This window comes from Galleria mellonella, unplaced genomic scaffold (assembly GCF_026898425.1).
Source record: "Galleria mellonella isolate WM207_F2 unplaced genomic scaffold, CSIRO_AGI_GalMel_v1 utg63, whole genome shotgun sequence".
Lineage (NCBI taxonomy): Eukaryota > Metazoa > Arthropoda > Insecta > Lepidoptera > Pyralidae > Galleria > Galleria mellonella.
In genome coordinates this window covers 8,183,105-8,205,586 of record NW_026442130.1, presented here as the reverse complement: position 1 = coordinate 8,205,586, position 22,482 = coordinate 8,183,105, and the positions used below count along the sequence as shown (strand labels likewise).

Genomic DNA, 22,482 nt, shown 5'->3' with positions numbered 1-22,482 from the left:
AAACTCTCCGAAGACTAATTTCATTAATAAATCTCTCCTGGGACTAATTTCGCTATCATTCATATTGAAAAATAACGCAGTGATGTTTCACGGTAGACAACTGCAGACTATTATACTCAGCTATTATACCTTTTACCTTCGCTGTATGGTCCCGGCATAGAATAGACCAGCACTTCCTTTCCAGTGGGTGTCGTAAGAGGCGATTAAGGGAACTTAATGATCGAGGGATAGGCCGCAGCGTTCCTCTTAAAACATCATTAAACCTTAACTGCTGGTGACAACTCGCTTGGTAAGCGTGACAAATTTTGACAAACTCCCCAAAAAGGAGAGTTTATATTCAGCAATGATGACAAATGATTATGACACTTAGTAGCTTATATGTCCAGACACTTTTTGGTATTGTATGAAAATTAGTAACGAATGGCAAGCGCCTATACGAAGACAGACAGGTTTACGGTATTTTGTACCGTTTAAGTTAATTAAAATTAGAATTAAAAAAAACTTTTACATTTTAATGTTTATTGCACGACATTTTAGATGGTTGTTACATACAATGACATTTAAGATATATAAATAAATTAATTGTTTTAACTTACAATACAAAGAATGTTACCTACCTTAATTAGTGTCATATTTTCTTTTTTTCATAACTTTCATAAAGAGCACCATATCTGCAACAAATAAAATTTTATTCATAAGCAGGTATATACTATATAGGTATATCTATATTCATTGTAATATTTTATGATATTTAACTAAATACAAATTGCTAAAACCACTCTCTACAGACCGCCAATTTAAATTGGTAATAGAACAGTATATATACTTTTCATTAAAGTCTGAGACTCGCAGATTTCTAAGATCGAATAATTCAAAATATTTATACTTCATACAAAAAGATTATTTGTTTCGGCAAAAACTAACAGCGATTGCTTTGTAAGCCACAAGAAAAATTGCCGTGTACAAGGAAAATATCCTAGACAGTTCTCATCCAAGGCAATTGAAGGGTTAACAAAGAAGGGTTAAAAAAGATATAAATGATAATAAAATTCGATTCATTGACAAGGTTTAGTATACTCACTAATAAATATAACCATAACTACAGCCAGCATGATCCAGAGCCAGCACTTCCAAGCACTGCGACTGTGTTCACTCAACCGCTCCGATTCATTCTTTAGTGACATCAGATTGCGGTCTGTCAAGTCAGACGCATTCTTCAATGCCTGTTAACACATTGTAAAATTATAGACATTAAACCACAATATCAATAAAATAAAATCTCCAATAAACCTAACATAAATTTTAATGTACTAGGTTTTGTCTTATCTACCTATCAAAAATAATAAAAAAAATAAATAAAAAAAATTTACGTATATATAGTCAAAGGACTGATTTTAGTTATTAAACTTTTTTTAAATTTCCTATTTTCTATTTGACTTTCTAGACGCCACGCCATATCCCACCCTTCAAACCGAAACACAGCCATGCAAACACAGCTGCTTCACGGTTGAAACACGAATGGGACAGAGGTACCGAAGCAATCGACTTTTGTACAAAGTCTCCCTCTGACAATATTTATAGTGTGGATATTATATCCAATCCGATCCGATCTGATCTGATCCGGCCAGGCTTCACATTGTGTATTTAGAATATATATATATATATATATATATATATATATATATATATATATATATATATATATATATATATATAGCCTATCTTACTTACTGAAAATGTAACTTAGATAAAAACATTTTTAAAACTTGTTGAGAAGTTTTGATTTTATCCATTACAAATAAACAATCAAATTTTCACTCTTTATAATTTTTGTATAGAAAAACGTGGATAGGCAGAGCTCTCCTCCTTTATGTCATAAATCACTACACTACAAAAAAATTCATTAGACAGTATTGTACCTCGGTATCTCCCCTAATTATGGTGCTTGCTATTTGCGACTGCTCCTTCAAATTCTTTGTCAGCATCACCATATTCTCTGCAACTTTCTCTTGCATATTTTGATGATACTTCAGGATGGAGTCAATATCCTCCTGGCTACTGCTATTGCTTGTGAAGTTTGGTGCTTTGATAATGTTGCGTTTCCGTAATGTCTCGTCTGTATCATCTGAGAATTAATTATTGAGAAAAAATATATTACAATATGTTTTGGAAACAGCATTTGTACTTTTCAAACAATTGTAATACAAAATTTTCATAAATGCATTAATTAATAAGTTCTATACAGAGTCTTTAATTTATTTAGTATTTGTATGTAACTACACCAAGTTATGTAGTTTGTTAATGTATGTAATGTATATTTATCCATAGGGTTTGAATTTTGATATAAGTATACATGTATATGATTAGCAATATTCATGATTGTAAATATTGCTCATAGTGATAAGGTTGCTCATTGTTTTTTTAATAATCAGTTACATTAAGATATTATTAGAAATTGTGGAGAAAGAATATTTATTATTATTTATTATTATTTAATGATGTAGATATTAAATAAAACTAATAATCTATACTCTATATTTATATACATGTGCATATATTTTGTATATTTTAGAAATAGTTATATCCCAAGGCTGCTACCCTGTAATTCAATATAAAACATACTATGTACTAAATTAGAATATAACCTATCTATGTACTAAATTTCATTCAAATCAGTTCAGTAGTTTAAGCGTAAAAGAGTAATAAACATCCATTAGCTGTTGCAAATTTTCACATTTATTATATTAATAAGATAGGATAAAAATTCATATTTACACACTTAATAAATCATAATAAACATGATAGAAATCATACCTGGCCCAAACAACTCTGAGCGCAACTCCACACCATACTTGACTACAGTTTTCTGATGTATCTCTTGAGCTAATGCATCAACACACATTGTCGCCGCACCATGCGATAATTGCTGTACTGCTTCCAACTGCAAAGTTGTGTTTATTAATTAACAATGATTTTTAAAATAGAAATACTTAAGAAGGATTATGGTTATAATCCTTCTTAAGTATTTCTATATTATTGATTTAAAAACATAACTGTCCTGGTGTCTCTGTCCTAATCATGTTTTTGTCATTATTTCCACTGAATGATGGAACACGGCAGTGAAATTATATAATTATATATTTTAGTTCTTAGGAGTAGTAAAGCATGAGGTGTACCAAGGAGCTATTTATGTCTATGGACATAAATTCTTTTATTTTTAAAATACTTTATGACATTATTGCCTGATCTCTCCATAATTGTACTATGCTTTCATCACTACTTACACAAATAGTGATGAAAGTTTATCTTATGAATTATAAAATTTGGGAATATAAATCAACTAGGATTTCAGCCTACTTGCTAGTTTATTAATGAAGAGTAAACAAAACAATATATTAACAATTTGGTGAGTTCTACACTGAATATACTAGCTAGTCCCAAATACTACTTTTATAACTTTTGTTAATTTTTTAATGTTTACATACATGTACAATGGGAATTTTATGTGAGTCTTTCATAGACAATTACAACTACACTGGATACAACCACTCAACACCAACAGCACCATTGTTTCTTGCTGTTGTTATCTTACATCTTCAGACTGTGTGAGCTGCAGCCTGTAGTGCAAGACATGATGCTGTGATACAAAGTGTGAGACAATATACAGCCTGATAAAGACTTCTAGATAAAGTCGAAACAATACTAATGAACCATTTGTCTCAAACAATTTTTTATAATGTGGTGGATAAAGAATAAATAAATAGTTGGAAATAACAAACAGTAAATTCATAAAGTTCCCATTGTGCATGTATATAGATATGTCCTAGAACATATTAAAAAAAAAAATTTCTAATAACAACACCTTTTCAATTGGGCTATGTAATGTAGCGGTCTGTATTATTCCTTTTAGAAAACCTATCCGCTTTGTATATCCAGCTAGCTCTTCTTTGGATGGCTTTCTGAAATAAGTAATATGCAGAAAGATAAATATTTTGTTTTTATTTCAATACTGACTTAATGCATGTTACTTCATATACATGAATTTTAAAAGCAGAAAAATCGATGAAACAAACCAGTTCTATAAAACATACACCAATTTTTAAGTTATACCTGCAGGAATGTAACCGTGAAAACTAGATGGAACTAAATGTAGTAGTTTTTGCCTGATGTCGAAACAAACATACAGACAGAAAAGAATATAAAATTTGTTTTTATTGTTTTGGCTTGTATTGCTCTTATCAAAACCTCTCAATATTTTTTTTTCTCAAGAAGCGCCTAGTTACAATTTTATTACATTTGTAAGAATAAAAAAAGTACTTACTCCGGACTTGTTTTCAGTTCAGTTAACATTTCATTTAATGATTCTACGTACTTCCTAAGCCTCCAATTACCATCAACAGACTCCTGTTTAGCAATGATTTCACATTTATTTAACAGCTGCCTTACGTTCATTTCTACTCGTGATTTTTTAGGTATTGTAACAGCAGTCGCTTTCATTTTTTCGACTGCCATGTCTATAGAACTAAATATATTTGAAACAACTGCTGCTTACTAAGAATACTTAGCAAGTCACTATGTTTTAATTAGAATAATATTAAATTAAATAAACAAGTATTCAGTTTTGATTCAATAATAAACTAGAATAAATAGGTATCACAGATGAGACTATGTCTAACTTGAGATATATAAATATAATATGTATAGATAGATAATACTATACTCCATGCATGATAGTATGATACGACTGACGTTTTACTAAAATTGTAGAAGCAATTAATTTTATTAAAATTACGGCCAAAGGGTATATTCTATCTATCTATTATATCTTATTCAACAATACTGGCTGATTTTAATTATTAAAATTTTTATTCCTCTGAGGAAACAGTTATAAGTCAATATATAAAATAAAAGTTAGCTGTTTATTATTAATTGTTGTTCATCATGTTACAATGTACAAAGTATACACATAAGACTACAATCAGTCGATGTCAAGCAAGACCACGTCAAAACTGGACATTGACGGTAAATTTCTCATAGACAAAGTATTACTCTTAGTCTATGAAAACGAACTATTTTCAACCTATGAGTATTTAAATATATTAACGAAACAGGCAATATTTTGTTTTACAAAATATCTGTTGATTGTATTAAAAAAATACTAAATAATTATAATAGTACTTTTTAAATATTGTTCCAAATTCTATTTCGCCAGCGTATACCAATAAAATAGTTTTTTAGAAAATTCTGTATTGTGTAGGCGAGGTAAGCATTGCAATAAGAACCATTAACCAACTAATGTTATAAAAAAATATTGTTTTTAATAATAAGTTAGATTGGTAAGTTAATGATTATAATTAATTATATTATGTGAAATAAAATAGTGCTTTATTTTAAAATGTTTTACTGTGACAAAAAAGAATACTTATTACAAATAAAAATATACAAAAATTAGGATTTGGGTGGTTGCTTCTTAGCGGCTTCTGCTGCAGCCTCACTCTTTTCAAAGTCCGCAATTAGTTTTTCCACTTCAGTACTAGTGAGTACTCGTATTATAGTCTTGTTATCTTTTCGAGTCAATGTTGCCATTTCCACTAAAAAAAATTATTAATGTGAAATAAATTCAATCGATAAATATTATGTTAATTGGCATTTTTCTTTTAATTTTATTTATAATGAATATTATTACTAGTATCACTTGTAACAGTATTTTAAATAATATTTAGACAATTAATCTCTAAATTTTATAATCATGATCACTGTAAATATATATATATATATATATATATATATATATATATATATATTTTTTTTTTTATTTTAGTTATTTATGATTAGCGATATAAAAGTGCATAAAACACTAATTACTATGAAAAGTCATATCAAGATTGTTTATATTGCCAATTATAAAAGTAGTATAGGACATAGTGAGAATGTGTAACATTAAATTATTAATGAGAGATACCTTTCTCAGGAGTTAGTTTAGTCATGTCAAGGGTTTTGCTCAGTACTTTGATAGCCAAGGCTTGTGCTTCAGCTAATGTTGTCTCATTCTCTTTATACTCTTGTTTCAGACTTGATACAGCTGCCTGAAAATTACAGGTGAGTAAAATTATGGAACAAATGGTACATACTTAGATACTATAATATCATTTTTTGATTTATATCACTATTATTTTCTATAATAATTGCTTATAGATGATTACACCAATATTTATCATAAATTCCTTCTATCATAATGTTATGGTGTAAAATAAGGTATTCAGGTAACATATTATGTATTTATTATAAACCTTCCATAAGTTGAAATCTTAATATTATTATTATTAGCAGGAATTTCTTGTCAACAGTTGTTGAGAATAAGATTATTTAAAATATTTCAAATATTTATTGTAGTAGTAGCAAATCACAGTTTATTCTAAAGATGAGACTGAGGGAGGATGCTATTAGCATTAAGTCAACCTTTTACACCATATTGTTATATGGTCAATGAAATTTTTTAAATAATTTTATTAATTAAAAAGTTTATTGGCATAAATATACCAATATATACATATTAAAATTGGTATATACAGTGCAGTAATAAGCATGTTTAACTATAAACTTATAAAGAAAGGTAAAAATGATAATTTCATTTAATGTTTATATAGTTTCACAAAAGATTGTTTCTTCAGTTTTCATTGTCCTTCTGCTATTACACAAGTCTATATAGGTTAAGGTAAAAAAATTCTAAATTTAAACTTAAGGCAACAAAATAAAAAAAAAAATTACTTACTGCACTATTGTTTCCAATACAGGTGGCTTTCCAGCCACCATAGTTTCCACTAGGATCGGACTGGTAGAGTTGGTAGCCATAGTGTTTGTCCCATCCCATGTAGAGAATTGAGACACCAAATGGACGTTTTCCTATTACAATAATACTTATTTTATACTTATTTACTGCAGCTTAGCTTGTGTATATTGGAACAAGTATTTACTCGGTTAATTCACATGATGGCCTCTCTATATAACAAATTTCATTAAAACCTGTTCAGCCATTTAATGGCCAAACCTTTTTAGATATTTAACAGTTAACAAATTAATACTTTAGATTTAATTGTGGTAATTAATATTATTTATCACTTTTAATATAATCAAAATTATAATGCCTTCATCTTCATCATTATGTCAACTATTAACTGTTCACAGCTGACCATAGGTCTCCCCCTATTGGGGGCTTTGTCAGTAGTTTTCAAGCTGGGCAGGCAGGTTGGCAACCACAGTTAGACTTTGGTGATTTTTTAAAAAGGATACTGCTGCCCAAATCATGACCATTAAGTTTCCTTAGTGACCTTGAAAAGGATTGCCTTAAATAGAAATGCCTTGGCCTTTTACCTTACTGTGTAATATTTAATTCAAGCTTACCTCCATATTGTGTGTAGGCCTGCTTGACATCACAAAGCCAGGATACCAGTTGTTCACAAGGAATTGATTCTCCATACTGTAGCAAGTACCTTTGTGCGATCAATCTGAGCTCGTTTGTAAGAACATTAGCGTCTGACGTTATTCCAGCGACAGAGCACACCATATCATCATTCAACTTGTAAATCTTCTCCGAAAAGAAAACTTCATCCAAGAGCTTATTAGTATTTCTACGTTCCGCTGCTAATAATATACCGTCAGTAGCCAGAATGCCCAGGGATGTACCTGCATGGCTTATAGCTTCCATTGCATATTCAACTTGATAAAGCCGACCTAAAAAAAGGTTACAAAATGTAATATACCTCGGGTATAGTACAATATATAAAAGGTTAGAATAATATTTAGAATTAAATACCTTCCGGCGAAAATATTGTTGTACGTGTATCATAACGACGAGCCTGTTAGAATAAAAAAATACAATGTTATGAATTCCAATGACCAAGCAAGAACATGATAACCTATAACCAAGCAAAAACAACAGTTTTGTTCATTTTTTAGTATTTTTATACGTACCATGATTAAGTTATTAAATAATAACTTATGAAATTAGTATCGTTTTGTAAAAATAAAATATTACAGAATAATATCAAACTTAGCCGGACAATTCTTGTCGATTCACGAATGTCAAAGTGACTTGACAGTTGATTGTTTGACTGATTCATTTTGACTGACTGATAAAAGATGAATGAATGCATGAACAGCAAATGAACAAACCGAAATCTTTGATCATAAATAACAGTAAATAGGTAAGTAATTGCGATAACCAAAATTGCACAATATTTGTTGACATTCTTCATTTTTATATGTTTGTAATTAAAAAGCAATTAATGGCCGATTGCTGGTGCTGTCTCTGCAGAGCGATTTAAGAATTAAGTTTACTTTTATGAATTACTCACCCATTTTTATCATACCTACCAATATAGGGGCTAATTTTAAATTTATAAAAAAAATATATAAATAAAATAGTTTTTCCTAAATGTGATTTCATCAGGTCGACCTCTACGTGGCTCCCCTGGAAACCATCATGCTGAATTTCAAATGTATTAGTCTTTTCATTCTTACCTATCGTCCGTCACTGGTGCCTCGCCAGCGGATATAGGAAATATATATCTAGGCAACTACTTATGTTTAAAAAATAAGAATCAAAATATTATTTAGAATTTAATTTATTACAAGCACACTCGTTTTACACGTCCTTAGGTAGCAAAGTAGGTATATCTTCACTTACACATTACTTAATATTATTATACTAAATAACAATACAAGTATCTTATCAATTAATAATAATAATTGCTAATAACAAACAAATATAAAAAAATTACTTGAATGTAGAAATTGTTGTTGCCAAGTTAGTACTTAGGTGTACCTAGTACTAGCGTGCTTCCAATGTTATTCCTTAAATTTAATAATTATACTTAAAAATCAACTACATATAGTTAATTTAAAAAATTCGCATTGTTTACATATATTTTAAATACACAGGACTGTCGTCCTGTTATGACCACGTCATGGTGCAAACAACGTAGAAATATCGGTAGCAGGTATATAGGTAGGTACTATTTATCAGCAAAAATTTTCATCGCGTTAAGTTTAAAATATAGCTACATATATTTATAAAAAATCTGTATTATCAGACCAGCTGTATGATAGAGTTATTAGATATTGTATTGTTACCAAAGTTACAGGTACGTAATTTAAATATCTACATAAGAGTTAAAACACTAAATTTTTTTATTGTACATAGAGATTTGTGTAAGAACAAAGCAAAATCAATGAAATTGAAAATTCAAAATAAATTACAAAAATCCGCTATTTCATTCACGATAAAATTTATATGAGTTAATAGAGTAAACCGTACCTCTTGTGAATATAAATATAAAATATCAAAAGTTCTCTCTTTAAAAGTCATTAAAAATTAAAATTAAAAATATATCCTAACACATTATACCTTATTTAAGGATTTAAGGTAAATTAGGAAATTAAATGATTTAAGTTAGATTTATCTCTATTTTACAATATGTTTCTTCAAATAATTATTAATGGTGTACCTACTTATTTTTCATTTTTGATAAAATGACACCAAGGAGCAATCACACTCACTATAGACCGAATAAACAACTTAATAAAAAATTCTGGATGATAGAGACTTGATGAATGAAATATTTATCAGTGGTTATGACATTAAATATTTAGCTATAATTGACCTAAATCTAATTATTTATAAAATGACTTAGTAAACATGAGACTGTAAATTGCTTACTAAGAATTCATTAGAATCTATACAGACGATGGACAGTTAGACCGGACAAAATTTCCCATGCAGCATGCAGTTTTAGCACACTTATAAAAATTTACAGCAAGGAATGTTTATCTAACTTATATTAAGTACAGGAAGACAGAAGGGAAATTTTATTAACGATCAAAAGGTTCCTTGTCACAGTGGTGAATTTGTGTGTTTCACAAAGGTGGATTTGTCACGATGGGCTAACTGACCTGCTTTATATTTACTTATTATCCCTTAATAGTGCCACGCCAGTATATACCGATAGCGCAGACGGGGTTACTATTCCATTTACATTTATACAAAAAAAAAAAAAAAACTCAAAATTGGCCAAGTGAGTATTTGGTAATAAACTACCTACATAGAAAAGACTTCTGCGTATGTAGAGATTTCACTAATAAGAAAAGAAACCTATTTTTTAAGCAATGTATGAAAAAGAAGTGTATTTTTTATTTAAGCTGTGAAACCTGAATAGTTTTCAGGTAGGTAGTTCACTAACACTTTTTACCAATTTTGAGTTACGTAAGAGCGAGATATACAACATTAGGCTACACTGTCGCCATCTGTCGAGCCCTTGACATCGACTAGTCACATAACGCTTTTTGTTGTTGATATTATGTTAACAATCGGCTGTATAAGAATGTAAGCAAGATTTAATACTACGAAAACTATTAAAGCAGTCGACAGACCACCCTGTCGAGCACTGAAGTACGGCATATGGAAACCCATAGCCATCGTCACAAGGCCCATGGATATAGCAAAAATGCCGACCGCCATATGCACCATTTTCATAGGACCGTTTTTAACCATGAGTCGCACTTTGGCAGAAAATAGTGCCATGACGCCTGATACAAAACTTAATAGAGAAAATCCCAGGGCGATTACACCTGCAATTATAAAACAAAACAAGCTTGTAAATAATAATAAAACAAAACGAGTGAATTTAAAATGCATTGACAGTGAAATGATTAAGTATTGTAGACATACGAGTAACATCTTATCAGTTTTTAGGAAAGAAAATCTCATTAAAAAATACCCATCAGTTTATTTGTCATTTCAAGTTGGATAAAAACATTTCATCATCATCATCATGCCCTGCTGAACATAGACCTTTCCCATAAGAGGGATTTTGCCAGTAATTGCCAAACTTAACAGGCGGATTGGCAACTGCAGTTAGGCTTTGTAGTTGTTTTAAGAGGGACGCTGCTGCCCATCTTTCGCCCTTCCTTAGTGTCCTCTTACGACACGCACGGGAACGGAACGGGTGGCCTATTCTATGCCGAGACCACATGGCAATTATATTAAAAAAAAATTATATAAAAATATTTATTTTTATTATTATCTATTAAGAAATTTTATTTTAATTGATAAAAATGTACACCGAAGAGTGCCCATTTTCGGGATGGCTAAATAGCTAGATTACTTATCTACAGTTTTTATCAATTGCTGTTCTTATTTCAGTAAGGAAATACCCAGTGCATTATCAGTGAATTAGTTTGGCAACATTAGATAGATACAAACAAGAATTTACTACTAGTACCTAATCTAATCTTACAGTTATCTTATGATGACAGACATATTTCAATCATCCGAGAGATGCATTTATATAGAGCTGTAGCGGTATACTATACAATGTGTTATCACTCCTTTTTATCCTCTGGGAATCATAAGAGATTTATGAAGTGAAAATCAAGCTGATGAGAGAATGAGTTAACGTTAGTAAGTATTTTGTTGCAATTTTGTTCCCAACTAATCACATTTTTTTGTCAAAACATCATTAGTTGTTGTACTTATTAGAATTTTTTTATGATAACAATAATAATAATAAACAAATTTAAAAATATAATTTCACAAAGTTTCAAATTAAGAAAAGATTGAACTATGATTACTAGAGAATTATTTAGTGATTTAGCAGTAGTAGACGTAATTATTTTTCTATAAGTACATAGATTCGTTGTAGTATATATACATATCATAAATAATTAAATTAGAATTAATAAAATAACCCTTATTTATTAAGAGAATTTGTTTTAAAAATTATAACTCCAATAAGAAAAAATAGTTCTAAAATCTTTAACTCTACTAGAGACAAAATAAAAAAAAAATACCTAGTCTAACTTACTGGATCACAATAATGAGTCGATTTACACCAAATTCGTCAAAGTCGGATGAGTATACGTAAACCCAAACATACTTTTAAAATTACAATTTTAACAAGCTAGTTAAGATTGCTAAAATATAACCTTTCTTTGTTGTAGTCGGCTAATAAAATAAAAATAAAATAATGAATGCTTACCACATATTCCATGAGCAGTAGGTATGGTCATATTAACTTCGGCTAGTCCTAGGAAGCTACCTGCTAACACGAACACCGATCCAATTAGCTGCAGGCATCCGTGGACGATTCGTTTGGCATCAGGAGAGAGTTGGAATGACCAGGAGTTATGTCGATGTAATGTTAACACTGCTTCTACAAGGAATAGCTGGTACTGCAATTTGAAATTAAACATTTTAAAACACAATTTCAAACATAACATAATAAGATCTGAAACATTTTGATTTGTTTTATGTTCACTTAATCTGATCATGGAGCCTAAATGCAGATACAAGTCAATACGTATCAAAAAATATTTAAAGATTATTAATATTATTGCCATAGTAAAAACACAGTCCATGCCTTGGCATTCTTCAGAACCAAAGCAAGCACTAAAGTCGAGAGCGTTTCTGACGTGTCTGTGACTTTAAACATACATTGTTCATAATCATTTTTTATCCGGGCTACAGAGTAAAATATACATAATTGTCATTGGCAGAAGTAATTCATCTGATTGAGTGCTAATTGATCAATCAATTAGCCGTGTAGTCCCAACATAAAATGAGCATCCCTTCCTTTCCCGTGGGTGTTGTAAGAGGTGACTAAGGGAGGGCGAGGGATGAGTAGCAACGCCCCTCTTAAAACATCTTCGAAGCCTATCTGCGTTTGCCACAGCAGGCACGGAAACTCACTTTTATATTTATAATATTAAATAAGGATTCCATTAAAAGCTGTTTAGTCATTTTAGTGTGATTGAGTAAAAAGTACACAATCATTTTTATGTAAACTTTGACGTTTATAATATTAAGTAAGAATGAGGTGCGAGAGATAACGCATTCCATGTGGATAAAGCCGCGATAGACAGATATATTGTTATAGTCTATTTCAATAGAACTTACTGTAAAGGTATTCAAGATTGTTCAAAAATTGTCACAGTAATACTATAAGAATTTTTATAGAAATACTCTCTAAGTGAAATTAGTAACAAAATTAATTTTTGATTTGTATTATTATTGGAAAGCGAACTTAATGGTCGCGGAATAGGCAACAGTGTCCTTTTTGCAGAGGCTTGTGTTCAACAGTAGACAATTAACGGTTGATATGATGATACATATACTATCAATAAATAAATATTAAAATAATAAATACATACACCAGTGCCCGCGAAGATGATGTGCAGTTGCAAGTTAGTGATAGCTCCGTTGGGTTCCGACGTCAGCGCGAAATGCCACAAACAAAACACCACGATCGCCACTTGCATATGATGGAGTAAATTGTAAAGCTGACAGATTGCTCGCCAAGCCGAATCCCATGAGGAATCGTATGCTATCCCACTCTCTTCGTCGTATGCCGCTGGTGCCCTAGTCACTTCAGCTTGATAAGGAACATGTTCACGTACTTCGAATACTTCAATCTTCTCCACGGACTGTCGACTTGTACTAGGTCTATCCATTGCCTTACTACTTACGGTATAGTGACCACGAATCGTGCTTAGTGTTTTTTAGTTACTTATTACAAGCAAGACGGTTACATGGAACCTAATCGACCTATGTACTAAATTGTAACTTACGATAGTGATACTCTTGTTTTAGATAACGCAAGAGAATTCAATAGATCGGCTATCGAAAAATTGACATTCTCAAGATAATCATCTTGCGCAATTTAGTGAATTGTGCCAGTCGATGTTATTAGGTAGGTACATAATGTATTGAGAGGTTTGTAATAATATTTCATATTTGTGTTCAGTGTTGAAATAGGTGAGTGGGTGTTCTCCAGAAGTTCAAAAGGGCTGTATTATTTTATTTATATTTTATTATTACATAAATTCTGAATGTTGGTGATATCGGTAAGCTGCCTATATTCTGACGTTGAAGATTGAGACTATAATTTACGCTGTTCCCTCATAAGATCTGGAGTATAATCAGAGAGTTTTTGGGTTCTTTTTGAGCATCGGGACTTGCAAAATTTAGCTCCCACTGCTTGCACAATTTTCATTAGCTTTTTATTGATATCGTCCACTGTTTCACAGTTCACCAGGCACTGAAAGCGATTTGACAATTCGACTTGACAACTCTTGGGGTTTTCAATAATGCGAAGATCAGAGCGTAGATTTCATCGGACGAAATCTTTCCAGTTTATTATTCAGGTTCAATGTGCCTCTTACCATTCGATGATCACTTTCGGTTTTCAACCTGTTAATCACTGAGACATCATTGAACAAATGGCAATTAGTCGTCATGATGAAGTCTATCTCATTTTTTATGTATCTATAGAGGTTAGCCCAGGTTTATTTTCTGTATAGTTGCTTTTGGAAGAAGGAGTTCATCATAATGAGTCCCTTCTTCTGCACGAAGTCAGCCTATTATTGACCCCGATACTAAAATTCTCGCTTCTCATTTCATCGTTTTTATTTTTGTTCAGTTTCACATTTGCACACTTAATACTTTCTTTCGACTTGGCTTTCATTTCTGTTCTTTGATATGGTTAATAGATATATATCCTAATCTAGTTGTATTACGTGGCCCCACCCGCGTTAGGCCTAACCTACTAGTTGGTAAAATTTTATTAAAATCATTTAAGCAGTGTTTGTGTGACAGAATAACAAACATCTGTCTTTTTCTTCGTTACAAACTTTCGCAATTATAATACTAGGATAATCATAGAAGATAACTTTTGCTATTACCCGCTAGATGACACTACTCATAGCTTCGGAGCATTACATGAGAAGTTTACAGTGTTTTCTCAACAGATGTCTTTGCATGTATCGGCATTAGAATAAATTTTATTTTATTGGTTTATTATACTAGTATAGTTTTTTAACGAATGATAATGGAATAGCAAGCTCTAGGTTGAGTTTGAAATAGACCAGCTGGCCCATAGTGACGATATCATAAAGAATTAATCAAGGTGGTTTCCAACGGGAACTGCGTGGAGGTCGAACTAATGGAGTATATTGCTAGCAATAGGGCTGTTGGATCTCCATTACTAACATACATCCTATTACTAAGAATCCGTTTTCCCAGCCTGAAGGATAAGCTGGATGGCAATGAGTGGTCATATATTATATTATCTATATCATGGTGATATTATAGTTTAATTGATGATCGCCGGAGGAGAATGAATCTAGAATGGTGACCCGGTACGGGCAAATGCAGTGTAGGATGACTCCTCAGTAGATACAGTGACGGAGCCTCTAATGTATTAATTCAAAATTCAAATATTGCAGATTGCAAGGAGTGAGTGGATACTTGTGGCTAAGGAATACTCCTTATGACATTGTATGGGGGAGGCCTAAGTGGAGAATTAACAACTGACAACGAGGATCCTAAATAAAAAAAAATAAGAAATAAAAGAATAAATTTATAATCAGCAAATATCAGTATTAAAAATAGATTCGCAGAGATGTTGCATCTCTGTGCATCTTCTACTGAATTTATCATGGAAAGTGTTCTGAGGAATTGTTCGGATCGATATCTGCTGCTGATTTTCACCACCGTACAACCCGCCACATATTAAAGTTTCATCCCAATCATCTAAACGAGTGGCGGTCTTCCACCGTGCGTTTTTCAAAGCACTTTCTACCACGCACAACCATTCTTTGTAATCAACTTCCAGCAGTAGTATTTCCGAACCGATACGACAACATAACCTTCAGGAAAAGAGTATATTCCTTTTTAAAAGGCCGGCAGCACACCTGCAATGCCGCTGGTGTTGTGGGTGATCATGGGCAGCGGTAGTCACTTACCATCAGGTGAGCCGCATGCTCGTTTGCCCCGTGTTGTAAAAAAAGGCACTTAAGTACTTTTTGAGAAATTACTTAAGTGCTTATAGTGAAGACCTATCCTAACAATTTTAAAATTGAACCTATTCATTTGTTTTTTGTTCCCTAAACTATTTAGAACTGTTTTTTATTTAGGTAATTTATTATAAATAACGAAAATAAAAAGGAAACAAATACATCTACCTTTTGGAATTGCCGCTTGCTATTAGGGAGGACTTGCGGCCGGCCCCCAATTAATAGGGAAGCTAATGAATTCCTGGACATACGAGTTAGCTGTGGCGGGAGGCGGGGCCCATTTGTCACCGCGGCACGTGATAACGAGGTTTGAAAGCCTTTTGGGCAAGTGAGGCAATGAACTGATTTGTTTCCATTTGTTACAATTTTATTGTGTTGTTCGAAATTTGAGATTTATAAAATATGTTACTTGGATAAATAAATATATTTCATTTGAAATATAGTAAGATATTAATCTCAAATTGCGAACAATTAGATGCCCACGTATTATAAAGTAATTTTACTTTTAAAGTTTTATACCCAAGTGGTTCAGTAGAATTATATTTAAGTGCTTGATTTTAATTATTCTTTTCTACAATTCCCCTGTTAGAAGAAACTTATAATGGATTTTCTAATTTCCAGAAATTCCAAACTTTCTAATCGTCCTCAGTATGTATAGGTTTAATGTGACCGGGGGAGGCATTGTTAATAATGGAGACTACCGATAGCGCAGGCGGGGTTACTGTTCCATCATCACCCATTAAAAAATGCTTGTGACAGTATACAGACGTGGTGCAGTTTATTTTATAGTTTATTGTACACATTAATAATACATAAACATATGACAAAGGTGAGTAAATGTACAAAAGAGAACAAAAAAGTACTAAATGAGTTTTCTTCCAGTAAACCCAAAGTGGAAAGCTGCATCAATATCAGCGGGTAGACCGGTGTACAATATTGTGACAATTTTTAAACAAAAAGAATTAGATAAACTTAAGTTTATGCATAACTGTTTATATCATATTTAATTGTACATTTATACAAATACATACATACGTAGACATAAATATATTCTTACTCATGCATGTATATGCATGGTATGTTTGTAATTGTGAGGAAACTTATTCAGTAAGGTTTCGATATACGTATTCGGGATAGAACAGGGCATAAGCTACTTTTTATTCTGGTCAAAGAATACATATATCTCGGTCACACAGACCAAATCGTGGATAAAACCTAATGTATTGAAAATTAAAATGACTTTGTATGTTTTTTGCTTCTTGGCGCTTTAACGGCTTATTAATCGTCATGGAATAAAAAAGTTATATATAAAATATTTTAGTCAAACAATATATCCCGGTAACGCAAACGAAGTCGTTGGTAAGGCCTCGTATTCTAAATGACTTTAACAGGCAGATAAACGAAGACAACCTATGATGGGAAGAAAGTAAATCCTGCGGTCATTACCTTCCGAGGGATGGGCATGTAACATTACACTTCCCGACTCACGACGATTATAAATCGATCGGCGGCGTCTGCGCAATATCGATTATGGTCGATTATTGATTCTGATTTATTGTACCAGGAATACGTCGACGCGTGACTCCATTTTTTATTGTAATAAGTCTAGTTAATGTTAGTCTAAGTGGCGTAAAATTAAAGAAATTTATCGTAAAGCTTTTAAATTATATAATAGTATATATTTTTAAAGAGGCATTATTATAAAATTCTTACAAGTATGGTGTGGTACTTATTTATTCAACTAGATATGTTTGCGTGAGTACTAATTTTAAAATCAATTTTCTTTGATTTCTGTATATACTTCATAATTATGTATTATCGTTAATATAAAGTAATATAATTAAAGGGTCCTATGCTAACTCAGTGCGTGGGGAAGTGGAGGAGGTCAATCTTCTTGCGGTCTCTCGTGGAAACTATCGTGCTTAATTCCAGATGAATTTATCTCGATAGGTTATCTGGTTTTTCATCCTCGCCCCTCATCATCATAATCCCTCAATGGTATTTTGCCAATATATATCGTTAGCGCTGGTGCTGACATCATTGCATCATTATTAATTAAAAAAAAAAAAAAAAACATTGTATCTAGTAATCTGTTACTATAAGAAGGCCTATAATTTATCAACCGATATCGCCTTTCTCATGTTTCTTCAGGAAAAGTGTTCAGTTGCAGTAGTACAAAACAAGAAGGAGTGTTATAAAAGGATACTAATGGTACATCCTGTATATCTGATTACTTATCATGACTTTACCATGCTAGATACAATCTCATCTGATTTTATCTAATCGTAAATCGTCAGTGAATTACTGCGAAATGTTTACATGATAATTTATTAATTACATGTCCAAATGCGGTTGCCAACCCACCTGCCAAGCGTGGCAGCTATTGGCAAAACTTTTCTTATAGCTGAGGCCTATGTTTAACAGTTGACGGTTGATATGATGGTGATAATTCCCGTGTGATCCCGGTATAGAATAGGCCACCCCGTTCCTTTTCCGTGGGTGTCGCAAGAGGCTACTAAGGAAGGGCAAGGGATGGGCAGCAGCGTCCCTCTTAAAACATCTCCAAAGCCTAACTGTGGTTGCTAATGCGCTTGCTAAGCGTGGCAACTACTGGAAAACTCCCTCCTTTATGGGAGAGGCCTATATACAGCAGTGGACAGTTAACGGCTGATATGATGATGATGATGTCTAAATCAATAAATATCTCACACCACATAATAAAGTTGAGAGAAAAATATAGGAAAATTTTAGTAGAAGACTTTTTTAAGGTTGGTTAAAAAAAATTAAAGTAAATCACAGCAGTGCATGGCTGGCGTCATTGGCATGACTGTTAATTATTATAAATCGATGTTGGCCGATAGACGCGGCACCGGCTGCATTCGATTATTATCATTAGATTTATCGTTAGTGACTGCCGGCGCATCGCGAGCTCTGCCGCACGCTTGCGCTCTACATTATGGACTTGGGTTGGTTTGTGGTTTTTATTAAAATCACGGTTACACAGCTAAGAAGTTGAAAATTGTTTTTCCTCACATACCATAATCATATTTTAATACACTTACCCCTTTTTTCATGAAAAAAGTCAAACATCTATTTTAGCCTATTTTAACTATTGAAGTGTTTTGTCCTTTTCGTATGTACTAATTTCTCAATTTGACAGATAGTGACAAAACACTAATAGTTAAAATAGGTTTGTAGGATATTTTAGTTTTTATAAGGGAATATTGTTTTATGGATAATGATGAAATGATAATTACGCTTGTGCTATTGGATTATGCTGGCATGACACCAGTGAGGGATGAACGGCTGCTAAGGGGTTCTGTGTAGTTATTCCTCAAAGAACTTCTTTACTCACTTATTTTCTTAAAGAATCTCGTTTTTTTTATATCACAAAGGTGGAAAACAAGTTACAGCCCGTCTGGTGGTAAACAGTCACTGTAGCCTATGGACACTTATAACACCATGGGTGTCTATTGCGTGTTGCCGACCCTTAACTCCATGCTGTAATCTTATTACATATCTTCAGTTATTTCATGTTATCCTTATGTTTTACTTGTATTTTGATTTTGGCTGCGACATAAAAACATAAAATATACCATAATTAAAACTATAATATAATTGTCAATAAGTTGTATGCGTTTTATTCATTTTTATCATCGTATCGTGTTTTTCTCTTAAGAACCCGATATCGATACAATAATTGCAGCGCCGGTACATTCTAGAAATAAGCAACTGACAATTTATTGCAAACTAAAGAGCGGGCCGAGGCATCCTCGTTCAGTTCAAATCATAATCATAAAGCAGAACAGCGACTTCGCCATTAATACTGCGTTTGCGACCAGTAGTTAATATCTTAATAAGAAAGCAATAGAGATTACAGACCGTGGTAGTCCGGGGTGGGCTGCCGATAGGGCTGTCAGCCGGCACCCACAATTAAAGCTATAATTAAACGATTGTAAAAAATGTTTCTAATTTTGAAATTGTTTTTGCAATTCGTGTGTATGTTCTTAAAGATGTTTCAAAGATTTATATATATGAAAATACCTTATAAGTTATAGGTACATTACGGTAAAACATGTCGTTTTCTTTGTTATTTATGTATTTTAAATATATATCTATAGAGTGATAAATACTTTTAATACCTAAGTTAAATTAGTCCTAGATATAAATTCAAATTCAAATTGAAATCTTGAAATCAAATAAACTTGTTTACAAGAACTTTTAAATCGTCATTTTTTTTAACCTACTGCAGGATTTGGAGGGTTATTTATACATATTACATATATACTATATACACTAGATATATGATAAGTGAGGTAGTGTAGTATATATATACTACGTTGCTTCATTTTTTATAGGTAAACGGATATAAGAGGCCTTAGGACAAATTTTTTTAGCAGTTTATGGGGTACCCCCAAAAACTGCTTGTAAAACGGTGGCCAATTAATTTCTGAAATGATGGTGATAAGTTTTAATAAGAATATATTTTTTTATTCTGCCATGTATATTTTTTATTATATAAAAGTCTAGAGAAAAATGTGGTCACCCTAGTTCGAATAATAGCGGCTCCCAATGTGTGGTCTCGTCAGAGCGACGACGGACTGCGGATAGCGGATATCGATAAATCCGACTCGACGTACTTTGTTCGTCATCTCGATTACAATTCTATATCGATTAAGTGGTTCAGGATTTCTGACGGCAGTCCTCTATAGTATCGATGTAATGTTGACTTTTTGTATGTATGTCAATAAAAAAATACTAAACATACTAACAGTAAAAAAAATATTGATTTATATAGTGTTTATTATAATCGTAGAATATGCTTATTAGTGTCTTTTTCCGCCAATTTCAAAATGGAGGAGGTTCGTAATTCGACTGTATTCGTTTTTTTTTTAAGTGTCGTCTTTGATAATAATTCTGAATCGACTTTGTTGATTATCTTTTTAATGTTATACTTTTGTATTATTTCATATAAATTTTGTGAAGTTTGAAGATTTTTTTTTAAATAAAATATTTAACTGTCAATGATAAATTCAAAGAAAATTACCATGATTTTCGTGAGGCGTGAATTTTGGTCAGCTTATATTTTATTTCTAAATAAGGTGTTTTAGGATTTTCACGACTGCAAAGCCTGAGTTTATATTCTATGTATAAAATTATATTTCTTATGCTAAGCTAAGTACATGTTACAAGATGTGCCATGTACTCGGAATGTTTTGTTCCTTTGAAATTCCGTCTTCTAGGACGTCCGTATCAAATGAATAAGTGGAGAATTCTCAGGATAAAACGAAATAAAACAAGGAAATACACCATCATCTTTGATTTTAAATTAGCTGTTGCGAGATAAAGGGATATATTATATTTATAAATTAACTGAACATAGCAATTCGTTTTAAATATATCGAATTGTGTTACGAGTTTTAAGTGTTTTTTTTGGCAAGCAAGCTGATGGCCCGTTTGATGGAAAGTGGTAATCGTCGTCTATATACAGTGTCATGACTATAATATTCTGTGTCGCCAATGATATGCCTCATATGTTGCCATTTGTGAGGACTAAGGTGTTTTTTTTTTGATGGGTGAAAATGGTTTGGTAGCCCCGCCTGCGCTAACGGGATACGCTGGCGGAGCACCAGTGAAGGGTGATAGATGAGAATGAAAACAGGCCAGTTAGCCCATCATGTTAAATTCATCAGGAATTAACCATGATAGTTTCCAGGGGGAACCGCGAGGAGGTTGACCTGGTTGGGTATATTGCTAGCAATGGGATTCTCTGTCTCCATTACTAACAATCCCTTTCCCCCCGGACTAAGATGTTATGTCTCTGTACTCTGTAATTTCACCGCCATATCGCTACCTTTAAATCGAAACAGCCATGCACACACAACTGCTTTACTACAGACATACGAATGGGACAGAGTTACCCAAGCAAATTACTTTTTACAAAGTCTTCCTCTGATTAAAAAACAGTGAATTATAAAAAAATTCACAGATAGACTGTGAAATATGTGAATATATAATGTGATTTTTTTCGTATTTGTGATTTTTTTATTCTTAACTAATTTTGATAATTAATTTTTCAGTCTTTCTTCAATAGATATAATCCTTTTTTCTATAGATAGAACTTAGAGATAGAAGTAAACTGGGTCACATATTATTTTTTTATAATTGTAGAAATCAATTTATATATTAAATTTTAAATTATTTTAATATTATTATAAATTACTAAATTATCACTAAATAAGTACATATCATTTATGGCCGTGTAGTCCTGGCATAGAATGGACTACCTCTTCCTTTCCTGTGGGTGTCGTAAGAGGGATGGGCAGCAACATCCCTCTTAAGACATCTACAAAGCCTGACTGCGGTTTTAAATTCATCTGCCAAGCGGGGTAACTACAGGCAAATCCCTTAAGGGGGAAGCTTATGTTCAGTAGCTACATATTTAATTTTGCAAAATAAAAGTATCTATCTATTTATATGAAAATACGTACCATAATAACTTCAATAAAAATAGTTTAGATTTAATATACAAGTAAAAGAAATAAATTATATGATATTCTTAATAAAAAAACCCATTAAATGCATAGAATTAATAGATAAACATCTTATAAATCGTATCTATTATAACAGATA

At 32.0% G+C, this 22,482-nt stretch overlaps 2 protein-coding genes across 2 annotated transcripts; both read right to left on the bottom strand.

Annotated features, from left to right (window-relative positions):
* Window positions 1–5,384: 5,384 nt before the first annotated feature.
* On the bottom strand, window positions 5,385–8,115 carry LOC113521633 (proteasome subunit alpha type-4). The gene is made up of 6 exons (XM_026907228.3): window positions 7,972–8,115; window positions 7,814–7,856; window positions 7,402–7,731; window positions 6,773–6,903; window positions 5,963–6,086; window positions 5,385–5,591 (listed from the first exon to the last, which is right to left on the bottom strand). The coding sequence occupies exons 1-6, from the start codon at window positions 7,972–7,974 to the stop codon at window positions 5,449–5,451; spliced, it is 774 nt and encodes a 257-aa protein (XP_026763029.1). The 5' UTR covers window positions 7,975–8,115; the 3' UTR covers window positions 5,385–5,448.
* Window positions 8,116–8,606: 491 nt separating this feature from the next.
* LOC113521976 (uncharacterized) lies at window positions 8,607–13,617 on the bottom strand. Its single transcript, XM_026907674.3, has 3 exons — window positions 13,207–13,617; window positions 12,036–12,228; window positions 8,607–10,626 (listed from the first exon to the last, which is right to left on the bottom strand). Exons 1-3 carry the CDS (start codon window positions 13,504–13,506, stop codon window positions 10,328–10,330), a joined length of 792 nt encoding a protein of 263 aa, XP_026763475.1. The 5' UTR covers window positions 13,507–13,617; the 3' UTR covers window positions 8,607–10,327.
* Between the last annotated feature and the right edge of the window lie 8,865 nt (window positions 13,618–22,482).

What these genes read in the sequence shown, in the direction of transcription:
- LOC113521633 (XM_026907228.3), bottom strand. An exon ending in GTATTGGAAACAATAGTGCA is followed by an intron (nt 6,087 to 6,772) that starts GTAAGTAATTTT and finishes TGTAATTTTCAG; the next exon opens with GCAGCTGTATCAAGTCTGAA. An exon ending in TAAACTAACTCCTGAGAAAG is followed by an intron (nt 5,592 to 5,962) that starts GTATCTCTCATT and finishes AATTTTTTTTAG; the next exon opens with TGGAAATGGCAACATTGACT.
- LOC113521976 (XM_026907674.3), bottom strand. Translation starts at nt 13,506, where the DNA reads ATGGATAGACCTAGTACAAGTCGACAGTCCGTGGAGAAGATTGAAGTA. An exon ending in TCATCTTCGCGGGCACTGGT is followed by an intron (nt 12,229 to 13,206) that starts GTATGTATTTAT and finishes TTCAAATTGCAG; the next exon opens with TACCAGCTATTCCTTGTAGA. An exon ending in TACTGCTCATGGAATATGTG is followed by an intron (nt 10,627 to 12,035) that starts GTAAGCATTCAT and finishes TTATAATTGCAG; the next exon opens with GTGTAATCGCCCTGGGATTT.